The sequence below is a fragment of the Urocitellus parryii genome, chromosome 1 (genome assembly GCF_045843805.1).
Source record: "Urocitellus parryii isolate mUroPar1 chromosome 1, mUroPar1.hap1, whole genome shotgun sequence".
Lineage (NCBI taxonomy): Eukaryota > Metazoa > Chordata > Mammalia > Rodentia > Sciuridae > Urocitellus > Urocitellus parryii.
Window position 1 is genome coordinate 18,197,299 of NC_135531.1, and position 18,363 is coordinate 18,215,661.

Sequence of the window (18,363 nt, forward strand, 5' to 3'; positions counted from 1 at the left end):
TATTATTTATCATCATCTTCCACTTTTATTATCTTTGTCATTGCATTTGCTATTGAGATAATATGATCCTATTTTTAATATCATTTGAATTTTGTCAGTTTTATTTTCATTCTAAATTAATAAAATTTTACTAACGGCAGAATAACCATTTTGCAGTACTGTTGCCTCTCTTGGTAAACCCTGATGGTCTTCCTGTTAAAAATAGATGTTAATTAACTTAAATATTTTTTAATATCCCTTTTTAAGTTTATTCTGTTTCTAGTGAATTTACACTAATATACAAGAGCTTTTTTTCCCCTAGAGTTACTTGTTGTTTAGGGTGTAGTTGGACACTGAAAATCCAGGTAGGCTCTTGGTGGAATCAGAGAAAGCAAAGTATGGTGCTAAAATGACAAAACTGGATATTTCATGGCTAATTTTCTGTTCTTGATATTTACCAGATTCTTGATGCTGTCTGAATGATTAGATGAAGATCTCAGTTTATAATTTTTGAAATACGTTTTAAAAAATCCCAATCTCTTACTTCTGAGGAGAAAAGTACTCAATAAGCTCTATCGAAAGCACTGAAGGGACATAATTAGAAATACAGGAAGGCCAAAGTTAATACTTAATCTTAACAAAATTGCCATAGAGAGCATAGCTTAATTTTAACTCAGTTGGTCATTAGTATAAAGTGATCAGCTGTTTTAATCTACTATCTGGCAGAAAAGGATAAATCCTTTTTGGTGGAGTATAACATCACTAGGAGGATTCTATTATTAAATGCACAGTGTCAGATAGTCAAAAATGTGTAGTACTACGAAAAGACAGGACCATAGAGATTGAAAACCCCAAAGAAAAAACATTCCATAGACAATACATAATTCAAGTTAGAAGAAAAAGGTAATTCAGATTAGAAGGAAGACTTTAAGACAACTATGGCAATTTGTTTAGGAAGAAGAAAAAGATGAAATAATGAAGAACTTCATGATATAATTGTAGCTATAAAAATAAATGAAATTCTAGTCGGGAAAATTATAATACCTAGAATTCAAAATTCAGTGAAATTGAACACTCATTTTGAACAAGGATATTTGGATAGTAAACTGAAAGAAAGATGAGTAAATATCTAGAGTAAAACAGAAAAAAGGAAAGTAAATAAACATAGTGAAAGGAATAAAAATAGTCTTTGGTGAGGATGCAGGGGAAAAGGAACACTCATACATTGTTGGTAGGACTGCAAATTGGTGCAGCCAATTTGGAAAGCAATATGGAGGTTTCTTGGAAAGCTGGGAATAGAACCACCATTTGACCCAGCTATTCCTCTTCTCAGACTATACTCAAAAGACCTAAAAACAGCATACTATAGGGACACAGCCACATCAATGTTTATAGCAGCACAATTCACAATAGCTAGACTGTGGAACCAACCTAGATGCCCTTCAATAGATGAATGGATAAAAAACCGTGGCATTTATACACAATGAAATATTACTCAGCACTAAAAAATAACAAGATCATGGCATTTTCGGGGAAATGGATGGCATTAGAGCAGATTATGCTAAATGAAATTAGCCAATCCCTAAAAAACAAATGCCAAATGTCTTCTCTGATATAAGCGGGGTGACTCAAAATGGGGTAGGGAGGAAAAGCATGAGAAGAAGATTACCACTAAATAGGGAAGAGAGGTGGGAGGGAAAAGAAGGGAGAAGGGGAATTGCACGGAAAATGGAAGGAGATGAGACCCTCATCGTTATATAGAATACATGTATGACGATGTGAGGGAAAAAAATAAAAGTGTGTCTCATTAGATTGGGTAGAGAGAAGTGATGGGAGGGGAGGGGAGGGGATGGGGGGAAAGGAAGGACAACAGAATAAAATAGACATTATTATTGCTGTATGTAAAAAAAATAATAATCTTTGGAAAAGAGAGTAAATTGATAGAAGCAAATAACCAAAGCAACAATGGCCTAGACCCAGTTTGTAAAACTAGCATTGCTTCATGATTATAAAGCTCAAAAAAAAAAAAGAGATACAAAATGGAAAAAGATGTAGGTACATCATGTAAGGCTGTTGAAACTCAAGACAGTGAAAAATCACTGGAGGGGGGGAAAAAGTAATTTCCTTCAAAGGAGAAAGTCAACTAGCTGTGGTTGAGTGGCATCTTTATAGTGCTGAAACAAAGTAATTACCAAGTCAACCTAGAGAAAATACTGTTTTTATTCGACTTTTTGTGTACTGTTTTTGAACTACGTTATACCTCAATTTAAATGTTCAGAAATTCAGTTTTTACTTAGAAAAGTCACCTATCATATCTTGATGAATTTTAAGAAGGAAGTTTAAATGATAAACCCAATTAAAGAGAAAAATTAATTTAGGCTTTTTATAGGTTGAATGCTGTTTATAATAAAAGACTTCATGCTCTTTTGTTACCTTTTTCTCTTTCTTTCTTTCTTTCTTTTTTTTTTTTTTTAATTAGCGAATTTTAGCACCCTATACTGATTTTCACTACAGACATAGTCCAGATACTGCTGAAGGACAGCTCAAGTAAGTACCACTGGTTCCTAATAATTTATGAAATGTTATGTGTTAATATTAAAGCTTTTATATTTGTCTGATTTCATTTAGAACTAGAGAAGTGTGAATTTAAATGAATTTCCTATTTCATTGAATTATACGGATTTTTTCTCATGATTACTATAAAAAGTAAAAGAAATCTTTGGAAATTTAAAGATTAATTTCTTATTTAAAAAAATAAGATATAATTCAATGTAAAACCTAGATCTTTGTTTTTGTATTATATGTATTTTTAGCATAATTACTTTATCATCCCTTAGAGAATAATAGTAGGCCAATGTCTATCTGGATATTTGGAGGAGCATAAATTAAGAGTTATCAGATTGTTGTAAATCATTGAAACCGACCATAAGTCTACCATGAAAAATGTTTAACAAATATAAATAGATCTGTTGCTTAATTGTCTTAACTATTGTTAGACAGTTGGTTACATAATTGTAAGAAGTGGTTGGTAATAATATCATCTAGTTATTTAATAACATTTTAATGACTATATAGATTATTCATCTTGCTCATTGGAAATACTCAAATAAGTTTGGGGCAAGAACTTTGAATTTTGAATAAGAGAATGCAATAAAAGAGATTTCCTAGGTAGTTTTCTTTGTTAAGGGGCAGCCTTGCAAGACAGATGCTTATTAAGTAGATTTCTTTTCTAACACTAAAATAAAGCTCATCTAAAAATAATTTTCAGAAAGGCAGGGAATATAGAACTGAATAGGAACAGCAAAATTTTTAGTTTAAACTATGTACTGAATTTTAAATAGAAGTACAGTTTATAGTTGGGTAATTGGCTTTGGTGTAGATAACTTTTCTCTTAACATCTTTTTAAATTTCATATGTAAATATCTAAACATCAGTGATAGCTCTTATTCTGATAAAGAAGCATCAAAAACTCATTTTATCTTAACATTGTATGCCTTTGATACTCTTCCCCACTTTTAAACAGAGAAGACAGAGAAGCACGGTTTCTAGCCAGTAAAATGGGAATCATTGCAACATTCCGGTCGTGGGCAGGTATGTTACTCCACATTAACATCCAAGAAGAGAAACTTGACTAGTTTTTCAAAAGTTAAGTTACTTATTATTGCTGCATCTGATTTAAGTTTTAATGTTGTCTTACTTTACACATTATTATTAGAACCAAAGAATTCATATAAAATAATTAAAATATAGTGGGGAAAATTTGTAATAGTGAATAGGAAACAACTAGTTTTTATTCAGTATACATGTATATTAACTTTTTATTTTTTTATTTAAAAAATTTTTTATTTAAAAAAATTAAGTCACTGTGCTAGTTCAAGAAAAATTAAGAGGCAATTCAAGAAAAATTAAGCATGGTGTATTACCCACTCATCAAAACACACACCCCTCAAAAAAGCAAAACTTTCTTGTTAGCTTGATATGTAACTAAAATTTGTTACTTAAAAATAATGTAGTCATATGGGTATAGAACCAGGAGAGGGACAGCTGGGTCAAATGGTGGTCCCATTCCCAATTTTCCAAGAAATCTCAATACTGCTTTCCATACTGGCTGCACCAGTTTGCAGTCCCACCAGCAGTGTATGAGTACCATCCCCCCCCCACGCATCCTCCCCAACACTTATTGTTATTTGTATGCATAATAGCTGCCATTCTGACTGGAGTGAGATGAAATCTTAGAATGGTTTTGATTTGCATTTCTCTAATTGGTAGTGATGATGAACATTTTTCATGTATTTGTTGATTGATTGTACATCATCTTCTGAGACAATTTATAATAGCTAAACTGTGGAACCAACCTAGATGCCCTTCAATAGATGAATGGATTAAAAATGTGGCATATATACAAAATGGAATATTACTTAGCAATAAAAGAGAATACAATCATGGCATTTACAGGTAAACGGATGGAATTAGAGAAGATAATGCCAAGTGAAGTTAGCCAATCCCAAAAAACCAAATGCCGAATGTTTTCTTTGGTATAAGGAGGCTGATTCATAGTGGGATAGGGAGAGGGAGCATGGGAGAAATAGATGAACTCTATAGATAGGGCAGAGGTATTGGAGGGGGAGAGAGGGAGCATGGGGTAATTAATGACAGTGGAATGTAATGATCATTATTATCCAAAGTACTTGTATGAAGACACAAATTGGTGTGAATATACTATGTATACAATCAGAGACATGAAAAATTGTGTTCTGTATATGTAATAAGAATTGTAACGCATTCTGCTGCCATATATTTAAAAATAATAATAAATAATAATGTCATGTCATAAATATCCAAATAAGTTCTTTAAGAAGTTTGAGAATAGGCATTTTACCAATTTTATCAATTTCTGTGGAATAAAAGGCAAATGTTTTTTCATGAAATAATACCACCATTGCATTATTTTCTATTAACAATTACCTCTTCCTTCTTGGTTTCATAGAGTAATTGATGCAATAGCCTAGAAAGGAATTAAGCAATTTACCTAAACATTTCTTTGTACTTCAGTAACTGTACCTGACAAAAATATTTTTTCCATCCAAATGTTTATTCCAGCCATAGATTTAGCCCCTTACCAGTATATTTCCAGGGACTTCTGTCCTCTAAATACCTTGGTAAAAAGCTGTGCCTTGCTATTTTTCAAAGCTGTCTATTTTCATTGCCTTTATATTTATAGATGAGGGATTTTATAAGGATCTAATAGTTACATATTTTTTTATATTTATTTTAACCTGTTTTCTGTTGCTATAACAAAATACTGAGACTGAGTAATATGTAAAAAAGTTGAGGTTTATTTAGTTCACCAGTTCTGAAGACTGAGAAGTCCAAGAGCATGGTATTGCCATCACATTGTGAGATAGTGAGTGTGCTAACATGGGTCTCTCTTCCTCTTCTCATAAAATCATTGTGAGACTTCACCATTGTGACCTCATAGTAATCCTAATTACTTCACAAAGACCCTGCCTCCAGATACTCAATATAAAGTTGGGGATTAGGTTTCTGACACATGAACCTTTGGCAGACACATTCAACATAGAAACCAACTCAGTCATCCTGCCAAGCTTAACTTTGTCTTACTCCAAAACTCAGTATAACTTTGTTTTTTTGTAGTTAAATCATTATCCTTTATCATCTCTTAGAGTTTGAGAAATACCATGTTGATGATTTAAACAAATAATTTTATATATTACGTTTTGATTTGAATTTTGATTCTGAATCCAAAGAGAACATATAGATTATTCATAAACATGTACATGAAGATTGAACATCCTTAACACAAAGTCTGAAGTGCCCCACAATCCAAAGATTTTGAGTACCTACATGACACCACAAATGGAACATTTCATAACTGTCCTCATGTGATGAGTCATAGTCAAAACAGTAGTATACTAAGAATACCATATTAAATGACCTTTAAGATATGTGAATAAAACAAATGAATTTCATGATTAGACTTGAGTCTCATATCTAAGATACTTCATTAAATATATGCAAATATTCAGAAGTCCAGATATTTCTAAAATCTGAAACCCTTCTGATTCTAAGCATTTCAGATAAAAGATACTCAATGTGCATATGCTTAACTAGAAGTTATAGGGAACTTTATAATCCTATATGACTTTTTCTAAAACATGTTTTATTTTATTACAAAAAAATTGAAAAAAAAATTTTTTTTTAATTTTACAGTGATCACACATGTATGCATTCCATGTATTTGTTTTATTACATGTCTGTTTTCATTCCTTTGTGCCTTCATCAGTCCATCTTAAATACTTTTCACTTCTAAATATTTCAGCATGTACACTATTAGCTCTTCAGTATAAAATACTGTTTTATATTCCCATTAGTGATATTTATGAGTTGCAGTTGCTTGGCATCCTCATTATCATTTGGTATTATCTTTAATTTTAGCAAGTTTAGTAATTAGGTGTGTAGTACTGTTTCAGTCAGCATTTTCACTGGTATGACCAAAGGATCAGACTAGAACAAACATAGAGGAAGAAAAGTTTATTTGGAGGCTCATGATTTCAGAGGTCTCAATCCACAGACAGCAGGTTCCATTCCTCGGGGCTTGAGGTAAGGCAGAACATCGTGGCAGGAGAATGTGGCAGAGGAAAGCAGTTCACATGATGATCAGAAAGCAGAGAGGGAGAGGTCTCCACTTGCCAGATAAAATATATACCCCAAAGCCATGCCCCAATTCCAGCCTCCTCCAGCCACACCCTACCACTTCAATTACCACATAGTTAATCCCTGAGGGGATTAATTCACTGATTGGGACAAGACACTTACAAGCCATTTATTTCTCCTGTGACCCTTCCTGCATTGTCTTCAATGTAAGCTTTTGAGGAGACACCTCACATATAAACCATAATAAGTACTATCTTACTTGAATTTCTCTAATGACTAATGATCGGCATTTGTTGGCTGGTCACTTTTTAATTTTTTTTTGTGGTACCAGGAATTGAACACAGGGGTGCTCAAACCCTGAGCCACACCCAGCCCTTTTTATTTTTTTTATTTTGCGATAGAATTACCCTTAATTGCCTAGGGCCTTGCTGAGTTGCTGAGGCTGGCCTCAAATTTGCAATCCTCCTGCCTCAGCCTCCCAATTTGCTGGGATTTCAGGCCTGTGCCAGCATGCTGGCTCCTACATATCTTTTGTGATAAATAATTTTAATTTGTTCAAAATTGTTTTAGTTCTGTAACTTAAAACTTTTTATTCATATTATTTAAACTGTTGCTTATACTCTTCTGTTTATTCAATAGATTTTAGAATTAAACTTTAACAAATGTCATACAGTTTTTGACTTTAGACTGGGGCATATTAAATAGAGACAGACAATATTGTCTTATTCTCTCCTAAAGTCTTACTCCCAAAGAAGGAGTCCTCAGCCAACAGGGCTTTTATCAATTTCTGGATATGAAAAAGAAATTGAAGAAGGAATTTAAGTGTACAAAGTTATTGGTAGTCTCTAATTAGTAGGGAAATAACAGAATGATTATAGTGGATTTCACTTACATGATTTTAATTATAATAGTATAATTTAGCTTGGAAAAATGTTGCATATTTTGTTAAGACACATTACTATAGGATTATTTTTGAAATTTATGTCTGATTTTTTTCTTTTTATCATCCTTAGGTATTATTAATTTATGTAAACCTGGAAACTCTGGAATCCAGTCTCTAATTGGAGTACTTTGTATACCAAATATGGAAATAAGGGTTGGTAAAAGTTATTGTGATTGTTTTATTCCTGGACCTGTAATAGAGGAAATTGACTATTTTTTTTATTTGAAGTGATGTTTTTTCCTCATTGTTAATTTGTATCATAGAGCATTTTAAAAATACATGAGTATTTAATAATTAGTTAAACCCTAAGTACCACAGCAATCACTGAAAATACTACTGTTAGGAATGATGATTACATTAAAAATTGATATTTAATTATGCTTCATTCATTAATAATGAAAGCAAATAAGAAGGTATTCTTACTATAAAATGTTCAAACACTACAGAAATACATTTAGCCAAAAACAAATGTATATTTATCTGCCTTGAAATTTATATTAGGTATTTATACTATGAGTTTTTATTTTGAAGATGGTGATTTCGATTGAAATTGAGTTGTTTATATATTGATTTATTTGACATCTGTAAATTATTGACTTGTAGGGAATTTGTATTAAACAGCTAAAAGCACATTGAATTTAGAAGAGAAAATAATTAACTCAAATGATTCCTTTCATTTCCTCTTAAAATGTTTTTGTTTTGATTTTTTAATTTTATTCCTTCTTTTTGCCTCTTTCTTTTATTTTTTTCTCTGTATGAACCAGACCTGGCAATGGAAAATATTAGAAAATTTTGTTCAGTTGTGCCTTGTTTAAACTATGAAATAAAAAGCATTTAGATAATAAAAATGAAAAGATATGATTGTAAATGGAGAAATCTCTGAGCAAGGAACCAAAAAGTGGGGTTATTAGGTTAACTTTGTTTCTTTCTTTTTTTCTTCTTCTTCTTTGTTGTTGTCCTCATCATAACTCAAACCCAGGGCTAAGCAAGTGCTCACCACTGAACCACACACCAGCCCATCAGTTAACTTCTTGCCTTATAGGTGGGAAAGAACATGGAATCTGTTTTCATTGTACAATAGGGAAAGATGTTTTTTGAAAAGTTTAAATGATGTATGTAGTAAGAATTCAGTAGTTATCACGTCACTAATATAGGCTTGATACACTAATTTTCCAAAATAACAATAATTCTGTTTTTATTTATTTATTTTTAATCCTGTGAACAGGATTTTTTTAAGTCTTTGAATAAAGATTTATTTCATAAAAATAAGTAACCATATTTGTTTGCTCTTATAGCGAGGTCTACTTGAAGTGCTTTATGATATATTTCGTCTTCCTCTACCTGCTGTAACAGAGGAGTTCATAGAAGCACTTCTCAGTGTAGGTAAGTATTGAAGAGCATTTGTACCTAATTATTGCAATCTTTAAAGTGACTTATCTAATGGAGATGAAATACCTAAAAGGTGAAATACTAATATTGAACATGATTTTTTTTTGTTAGTGCATAATTGTGGCTTGAAAATAACATAAAAATGAAACTTCAGATTCCTAAAACCACGAAATTTTTAATTTCTTCTTATTTTTTTTAAAAAAGACAGAAACCTATGTAATTCTTAGATTATCTAATTTTTATATTATTTTAGCCAAATGACAACTAAGTTCCAAAATAAAGGAAGTTAGGTGTTCACACTTTACATAAATAGTATTTTTTTGGTATATCTTTTTGAGTGTATTATTTCTTAACCAGAGAACTCCTTGAAATACTTGATATGGTCTGGTTGACTGATGATTCTTATAGTTACCTGAAGTGCTTCAGTGTTATCTAATCTTCTTTAACTATGTCATTTTAAAAACTTTAGATCCAGGAAGATTCCAAGACAGTTGGAGGCTTTCAGATGGCTTTGTAGCAGCTGAGGCAAAAACCATTCTTCCTCATCGTGCCAGATCCAGGTAGAATTTAAATATAAACTTATTACTACTACTGTTTTTATATAAGACTGTATAGTATATGAAACATTCTTTAAATTAATTCTATGCTGTTTTTTGTCCAGGCCAGATCTCATGGATAATTATTTAGCATTGATACTCTCTGCATTTATTCGTAATGGACTTTTAGAAGTAAGACTTACACACTTATTTTATTCTATTTTGTTTATTTTATTTTTTGTACCAGAATTCTTTCCGAGTGAAAAGCACATCTGATGCATGAATATGGTCATGTATATTAATTTACAAAAGTATTTTAATTTTCATAGGGTTTGGTCGAAGTGATAACAAACAGTGATGATCATATCTCAGTTAGAGCTACCATCCTTCTAGGAGAGCTTTTACATATGGTAAGTTTAGCAACTTCTGATTATATAGTTCATTCTTTTTTTTAAAATATACTTTTGTTTTAGTTGTTAATGGGTCTTTTTTTATATGCGGTTCTGAAAATCGAACCCAGGGCCTCATACTTGCTAGGCAAGCACTCTACCACTGAGCTACAACCCTAGCTCGAAGTTTCATACTTTCAATATTATAATTTATAAAATCAATCATTTGCTTTATATTAACTCAAAAAATAAAGTATATCACCTGATTTTATAAATGGAACAAATATAGAAAATACCAAGTACTGAATGTTAATATTTTTATACTCATTTTTGATATGGATATTTTAGTCCTTTAAAAAACTAGGTTGCTTTCAGAAAGATTTCCTACCCAAAAAGCAAGAAATTGAAATTAAAAATCTATAAATATTATTTTAGTCTTGTAGAAATGTAATCAGTACATTATAGCCAATGCTTGAATTTTAGAATCCTTTTTGCAAAAATATTCTATAATTTCCTTGTTTGGACATCAGTGTTTCTGATATATTTATAATCTGAGATTCAGAGAGTCCTTTTAGTTAGGGCTGGGAGGCACTATGATTTTCTGATACTAGCTACCACTAGTACTACTACTACTACTGCTATGTATTATTAGAAGCTAGAAAAATAATGTGATTATTCTTTCAACAAATTAAGCAAGGAGGGAACTCTGCTCATTTGCATGCTATATATAATATTAATTTGTATTTCTAGGTCACCTACCACTTAGTAAAGTAGTAATTAAAAAGAATCACTTCAAATTCATCACAAAAGTGATCCAGTGACAAATCTTTTAAAAATTTTGTTATGACTTACTTTTATTGGCAGAGATTTGTTTTGTTTTGGCTTGTGTTCCCTTGTTTTCTCTCTGCTGCCACATTTTTTCCCCATAGCAACTAGCCTATGTATGTGAGTAAAACAAAAGAGAGTTAAACAGAGGTTAATGTTGTCTTTTTATTTTTTTCTTTTTTGATCAGTGAATTATTTAGCTACTTGTTTTCTTCTCCTTCAAACTATGAAAGAATTAAATACTGTTTCTTATGAAATCATTTCCTGTAAGGAATGAATATCCAGAATTATTTGCTTTTATAAATTTTATCTCTTTCCTTTTGGTCATATTCCAGAATTCTGTGATTCTCTTGAAACATAAAAGCTGGCTAATTTTAAATATAGCAGTACTAGTTCATTCTGTATCATTCTTATATCTTTTCTCTTCCATATTTAATTTAAGTTACCTATCCTCGTTGCTAGAAAGCAGGTTGGGTGTGAGATTTTGTTTGGAAAGCAGAAGTTAGTAAGTTTCTTATTTAACGATTGAGACAAACCTATTCTGAGAAGTGTTATTTAAAACTTAAGAAGTCAACTCATAAGTTTTGATAATGCATGTAGCATTTTAAATGTTATTTTTAACATAAATTAAGTACAGTTCTATAATTTTTTGATATATAGTCCTTTCAGATCACTTAAGAATGGAGTTTAATTGACTAACACTTAAAAGCCATAATTTAATAAAGAATCAATGAAAATCAGTGGTTTTATTAATATTTTTCTGTATTTTTTTGTATTTCATTGTTAATAAAAGTAGATAAGATAAAATGATAAGTATTGCGAAATAATTATGTTAATTTAATTAAAAACCTTATAGTTTTCAATGGTTTTGAATATAGTATCTGCAAGTAACTTATAATGTAAACTATTTCTTTTTCCAAAAATCTCATGTTTTATTTCAGGCAAACACAATTCTTCCTCATTCACATAGCCATCATTTGCACTGTCTGCCAACTCTGATGAATATGGCTGCATCCTTTGATATCCCCAAGGAAAAGAGACTGTAAGTATCAGAGCTCCTGCAAAGCTTATGTTTGGTGTATTTAATCTTCACTTAGGTTACCTTCTGTTCTTTTGTTAAAAAAAAAATATGGTATAGCTAGGTTATGTTTGGATTTCTTTAGAGAAGCCTTATAAATATAGGGTAAAATTAATAGTTCTCAAATATTTAATAATTTGTATTTTAAAATACAAAGTATTAATAGTGTAGTAAAATCACCTTTTTTCCCTTGTATTTCTAGATATGGAACTTATTACCACATGATGTTATTTGAGAATTTTTTCAGTTATTTTATGTTTCAAGCAGCAATTTAAGCTTTTTTTAAAATGTATATGAATTATTTCAAATTTTTAAATCACAAAGTCTACCAGTATACTCTTTTACTTGTGCGGTTAAAAATGTTGAAATTTAGTATCCCCTATTACAGTCATAGCAGTCAGTTGACCTCTTAATATAGAAAGAGATATTGCAAATAGAGAATTTTTAAACAAAAGAATCGTGATATAACTACAGCTGTATTGGAATTTTAGTGCTAGTAATAGTATAAAAGGTACAGGATCTAAATGGGAAGTGCTAATAGGATTTTTACTTTAAATTTTTGGTGAAGATATGTCTAATAGGTATGTCTTTATGTGTTTTGTTATTAAATGTAGATATGTTTTTCTTGATAATAGTGAAATGTTCATTAGCTAGTCAGACTATAGATTTGTATTAATAGTTATAATACATTCTTCAGAAGTTTAATTAGTTTAGCTGTATTAATATAAAAGTACACATATGGACCTTTCTATAAATAAATAATAAACTATTAATTTTGTCAATGAAAATACTATTACTTAATAAACTGAAGTTATGTTATAAACTGTATTGTAAACATTAAGGATGATCTCAGCTCTGACTTTAGGCTAATGTCAGTAATGGTACCTTTCATGGTGTTCTTTTGACTTTATATAGAAAACTCATTAGCATTTATATATTTTTCTGAAGATACTGTGCCAATTTAGATGTTATCAGGGGAACATATTATTAAGTAAAATAACCAATCAGAATAGAAAACTCCTTAGGGACTGAAGATTACATTCGTAAGAGATAGCAGCAATCTGAAAATATAGCTGTCTTTTTGTTGTTGTTGTTCAAATTAGTTATCCACGACAACAGAATGCATTTTGATTCATTGTACATAAATGGAGCACAACTTTTCATTTCTCTGGTTGTACACAATGTAGTTTCATTATGGAAAAATGTGCTTTCCTAAAATTTGGTAGACCTATACTATAGATCAAATTATGGTTACAAAGATACTATGTATAATTACAAATAAATACAGAAAATAGAGACTGTTCACTTGATACTGGATCATTTATTATATTAAATCAGTGAAATTATATTGCATCCTCACCTGATAAGCAAAAAAATCACTATCAAGTGGATTAAGGACTTATACATAAAAAACAAAGTTTTAAAACTTTTATAAGAAAATATAGAAAACTAAATTTTTGACTTTGCAAAAGGAAGTCTTAAAACCATTATGTAAGAGGGGCCTATCACCTTAGAAGAAGAGATTAATAAGTACATGTTTGAGTCTAAGTAATCAGTGTTTCTTTATATAAGTCAATCTTTTGTGTTTCAAATTTGACCTAGTATTTCACACTTTTACCAATAACCTATCCCTGAATTATGCAAGTTTTAATGAGTCAGTTTCTTGTTACTGTGAAAAATACCTGAGAAAGACAACTTGAAGAGGATTTTGTGCGCCCAGTTAATAGAGGTTTCTGTCCATTGTCTGCTGCCTCCATTGCTTTGGACTGAGATGAGACAGAACATCATGATGGAAGGGCATGGCAGAGGAAAGCTACTAAGCTCCTGGCAGCAAGGAAACACAAATAGAGACTCTGGGAGCCATGCGCAGAAAATACCCTTTCAGAACATGCTCTCAGTGACCTATTTCCTCCAAATAGGTCCCACCGCCTGTAGTTTCCATGGCCTCTCAATAGTTCATTCAAAGTATTAGTCCATCAAATGAATAAATCCAGTGATCAGTTTGGAGCTCTTATGATCCAGTCATTTCTTAAAAGCCTCACCTCCAACTATTAGTGCATTGGGGAGCAAGCCTTCATGAGGCTTTTAGGTAACCCTAAAATCACTTTCAAGTGGATATCCAAACTATAAAGTTATCAAAATGATTGCTTTAAAAAGATGCCTATCTTCCTGCAGCATTAATTGATTTTTCTTGTTAGGCGAGCCAGTGCAGCACTGAACTGTTTAAAACGCTTCCATGAAATGAAGAAACGAGGACCTAAGCCCTACAGCCTTCATTTAGATCACATAATTCAAAAAGCCATGGCAACACATCAGAAACGGGATCAGTATCTTCGAGTTCAGAAAGATATATTTGTTCTTAAGGTACTGGCTAATTCTTAACCCCTGAAGTTTAGTATACCTGTACTTACTTGTTTTAGTTTTGCTATTTCATTTGTAAAAATGGATTTCAGATTTCTAGTTTTACAATGACTAGACAGTTTAGAACCGGATATTCATAACTTTTTAAGATTAAAAACTTTGAGGATCTCTCCTTCAATGAAAAAAAAATTCTTTTTATTTTTAAAATTTGAACTTAGTTTTCTGATGTGAGGACAGTTGGCCTTAATTATCCCTATTACTTTGTGGTGATTTTTAGGACACAGAGGAAGCTCTTTTAATGAACCTTAGAGATAGCCAAGTCCTTCAACATAAAGAGAATCTTGAATGGAATTGGAATCTTATAGGGACCATTCTTAAGGTATGACAAGAAACTTCATGGTGAAGTATTGATTGTCTTTATTATTAATTATAATTTATTACAGTTATGTGTTTAGGAGTTGATAAATACATGTAACATGTTATTTTTTTCTAGTGGCCAAATGTAAATCTAAGGAACTATAAAGATGAACAGTTGCACAGGTATGTAAAAACTATTATATAAAGAACTTGGATAAAGTACTAATTAGTGTTTTAAAGATACATACATTTTAATAATTTGTTTTTAATAGATATATACATGCATTTTATGTGTGGTCTTATTTTAATTAATCAAAACACATCAGCTAATTCTCTTTCTAGTTATGTATATTCTCTTAGTTTTGGATCAAAGGAATTTGTTGAGATAATTTTCCTAACTTGGATTAATACCAACCATGTAGTGGTCTAAACTGGGTATCAAATGAGGGCAATATAATATACAATATCTACTTTTACTCATGTCAGACTTTGAAGAGTTATATATTCTTGGTCTTAACACTCTCTTTAACCGATACCATTTGTAAAACATGCTAATGGTCATAGCATATAGAACACTTCAGACTACTGTGCTGTTCTCTCCATGTGTTTTTACTTCAGAATTTCAGCTAACCAACTGATCCAATACTAATATCATTGGATAAGAGGGTCTTACTTTGTATTTGAGAAGTTGTCATAGCATTTTTTTCAGTGTGTTCACATTCTCATGATATGTAACTTAATATCTATATCAAGTTCTTAGGAATACACAGAACATAAAAATTACGCTGAAATTGAGAAGCTCAGTACTAACTTTTCATACTCCTTGAGAACAGATATGATGTCTTTTTGAAATTTGTTTTCCTAACTCCTGGACCTGGCTGCCACTATTGGATTAGATTGTAGTGCATGAAATTAAAATGAGCTAAACTTGAAGGGAGAGTACAACCAACCAACCCACCCAGTATTGGAAGTTATTGAAACATTACAAATTATGTCCATAAGTTCAGTTGCCTGTGAAATTTTTATTCCTAAAGACATTCTTTACTTTGAAGATTTTTTTGATGAAATGTACCAAATGTGTTTATTAAGTTTTTTAACCATTTGCCCAAGTAGTTGAGACAAAATATATTCTGCATGACCTTTGATGAAAATTTTAAAATTTGTTTTGGTTTCTCACTTTCTTGCTAATTTTATTTTGAACTTTAGGTTTGTAAGAAGACTTCTTTATTTTTATAAGCCCAGCAGTAAATTGTATGCTAACCTGGATTTGGATTTTGCCAAGTCCAAGCAGCTCACAGTTGTTGGTTGCCAGTTTACAGAATTTCTTCTTGAGTCTGAAGAGGTAAGCACTCTGAATATTCTCAGAGCAATTTTTTTTTAATTGAATTTGTCCCTCTTCTTTCACTATTACCACCCTCTGTTTTGGCTTTATTTCTTGGTAGACATAAGGCTATATTTAGAAACATAAGAAATTAGTCCAGATCAGACCTAGATTTGAATTCCAACTTAATAACTAGCTGGAAATGAGACTTTGAACAAGTTATCTGCCCTCTATGAGATTTGTTTTATTTACTCTTTTGTAAAATGGAGAATATATCCATTTATAGGTAATGTTGTGTCAAATGGGATTGAAAACAACAAGTGCCCAGTGATTATTATCTGTTATTAGAAGCTCATGGTTGTTATTAAATTTTTGTACTTGATTATTTTTTATTTTTTTGGTTGTAGGATGGACAAGGATATTTAGAAGATCTTGTAAAGGATATCGTTCAGTGGCTCAATGCCTCATCTGGAATGAAACCTGAAAGAAGTCTTCAAAATAATGGTTTATTGACTACTCTTAGTCAACACTACTTTTTATTTATTGGAACACTTTCTTGTCACCCTCATGGAGTCAAAATGCTAGAAAAATGCAGTGTATTTCAGTGGTGAGCATCCCTAGATTTTGTTATAGCGTGTACCTAAACTTTTATTTATTTTTGAGTACCAGGGATTGAACTCAGGGGCACTTAACCACTGAGCCATATCCCCAGCGTGTTTTTGTATTCTTATTCAAAGATGGGTCTCACTGAGTTGTTTAATGCCTTGCTTTTGCTGAGATTGGCTTTGAACTCCTGATCCTCCTTCTGCAGCCTTCCGAGCTGCTGGAATTGTGTCCTTACGCCACCAAGCCTGACCTAAACTTTATTTTTAATTTGGATATATGTTATTCTTTTTAGTCTGTATACATGTGTTTGGTTTTATTTTTAAAAATCAAAATGTTTTAAAAAATTGTAAATTAGCTTTATATGATATTTGACATTAAATGTTTTCTTTTACAAATGCTTATTGATATTAGGAATTTAAAAATATTTGTTGACTTGCATTTATACCTCTTTACCCACACATAAAAAAGGGGAATTATAATGATGCATGTATTAATTAATTTCATTGTAGTAATCATTTCACAAGGAATATATAATATCACGTCATCACATTGTATACCTGAATATATGAATTATATATACTTTATTTTTCAACTACATTTCAATAAAGCTGTGAAAATTTGTTAAATTAGTGAGTCAGTATAGTAATTTCTAGTAACCTTCATTATTTTCTTCCGTTTTTTAGCCTCTTAAATCTTTGTTCCTTGAAAAACCAAGATCACTTGCTAAAACTGACTGTTTCTAGCTTGGACTATAGCAGAGATGGATTGGCTAGAGTCATTCTATCGAAAATCCTAACAGCAGCTACTGATGTGAGTACATAGGCAATAAAACTGTATTTTTTATAACAGATACTTTGTAAATTTTAGACTAACTAAAATTATAGATTCTAAGAATACGGGATGTGAATTCAGTGTACTTTAAAATTTTAGTTCCTCTGAAGAACTCCACATTGTGTGTGTGTGTGTACACACATTATATATTTTTTAAATCAAATAGTATGAAGCTCTTAGATGGAAAGAAAAGTATGTTATTTTACTAGTAATAAATAAATATTGATGATAAGGATTAGACTATCAATTTCATTCTTTCTAACCTTTTATCTTTATAGGCCTGCAGGTTATATGCAACAAAACACTTGAGGGTATTATTGAGAGCTAATGTGGAATTCTTCAATAATTGGGGGATTGAGTTACTAGTAACTCAGCTACATGATAAAAACAAAACAATTTCTTCTGAAGCCCTGGATATCCTTGACGAAGCTTGTGAAGACAAGGTGAAGGTTCATTTTTAAATAATGAAATACTTGGACATGAATTTCTATTAAAATATTTGATTTTAATTGACAGTTTTATGAAAATATATAATACATACATTTTGGAAAAAAGAATGGAGTATCTTTATATAAATGTTAATTTGTCACATAATATTCTCTTTTAGGCTAATCTTCATGCTCTTATTCAGATGAAGCCAGCTTTATCTCACCTTGGGGACAAGGGTTTGCTTCTCCTCCTAAGGTAAATTTTAAGTAAATCTTTTGTGGTTATATTTTCTGTTGTCTTCTCTTTGGTAGTGTATGTTAAAGTTGGATTCATATCTGAATAGGAACAGTACTCTGAAAGAGTTTACCTTGTATCTTCTGAAATACGCCTATTTTAATTGTACCCATTCTTTAATATTGAAACTCTGTTCGTTTTTATTCTTGATGTTTTGTTTTCTGTTTTTCTCATGCTTTTCATGGCATCGTCTTTGTGATTAGGTTTATATGTATTTCAAAGATTGAAAAAACATTTGTAATTGATATTTTGGTAAATTATAGTTGACCTTTTCACTTTAAAGGGTAGCTTTTCCTAAAATCCTTTATCTCTTTTATCACATTTTTTGTTTGAGTTATTTTAGCTCTTTA

General features: G+C 31.0%; 1 protein-coding gene across 4 annotated transcripts in view; it reads left to right on the top strand.

Annotated features, from left to right (window-relative positions):
- Rictor (RPTOR independent companion of MTOR complex 2) overlaps positions 1–18,363 on the top strand; it is a 114,202-nt gene that overhangs the window by 70,682 nt on the left and 25,157 nt on the right. For all 4 annotated transcript variants that reach the window (XR_003301949.2, XM_026401781.2, XM_026401782.2 and 1 more), the window contains 16 exons: positions 2,459–2,526; positions 3,503–3,570; positions 7,668–7,750; positions 8,893–8,980; positions 9,456–9,546; positions 9,648–9,714; positions 9,852–9,932; positions 11,678–11,778; positions 14,013–14,178; positions 14,453–14,554; positions 14,669–14,715; positions 15,739–15,874; positions 16,261–16,460; positions 17,143–17,269; positions 17,569–17,733; positions 17,898–17,974. Coding sequence is in view for 3 of the 4 variants with exons in the window: in XM_026401781.2 (XP_026257566.2) it covers positions 2,459–2,526; positions 3,503–3,570; positions 7,668–7,750; positions 8,893–8,980; positions 9,456–9,546; positions 9,648–9,714; positions 9,852–9,932; positions 11,678–11,778; positions 14,013–14,178; positions 14,453–14,554; positions 14,669–14,715; positions 15,739–15,874; positions 16,261–16,460; positions 17,143–17,269; positions 17,569–17,733; positions 17,898–17,974 (1,667 nt within the window). In the remaining variant the exon portion in view is untranslated. The remainder of the gene's footprint in view (positions 1–2,458; positions 2,527–3,502; positions 3,571–7,667; positions 7,751–8,892; positions 8,981–9,455; positions 9,547–9,647; positions 9,715–9,851; positions 9,933–11,677; positions 11,779–14,012; positions 14,179–14,452; positions 14,555–14,668; positions 14,716–15,738; positions 15,875–16,260; positions 16,461–17,142; positions 17,270–17,568; positions 17,734–17,897; positions 17,975–18,363) is intronic.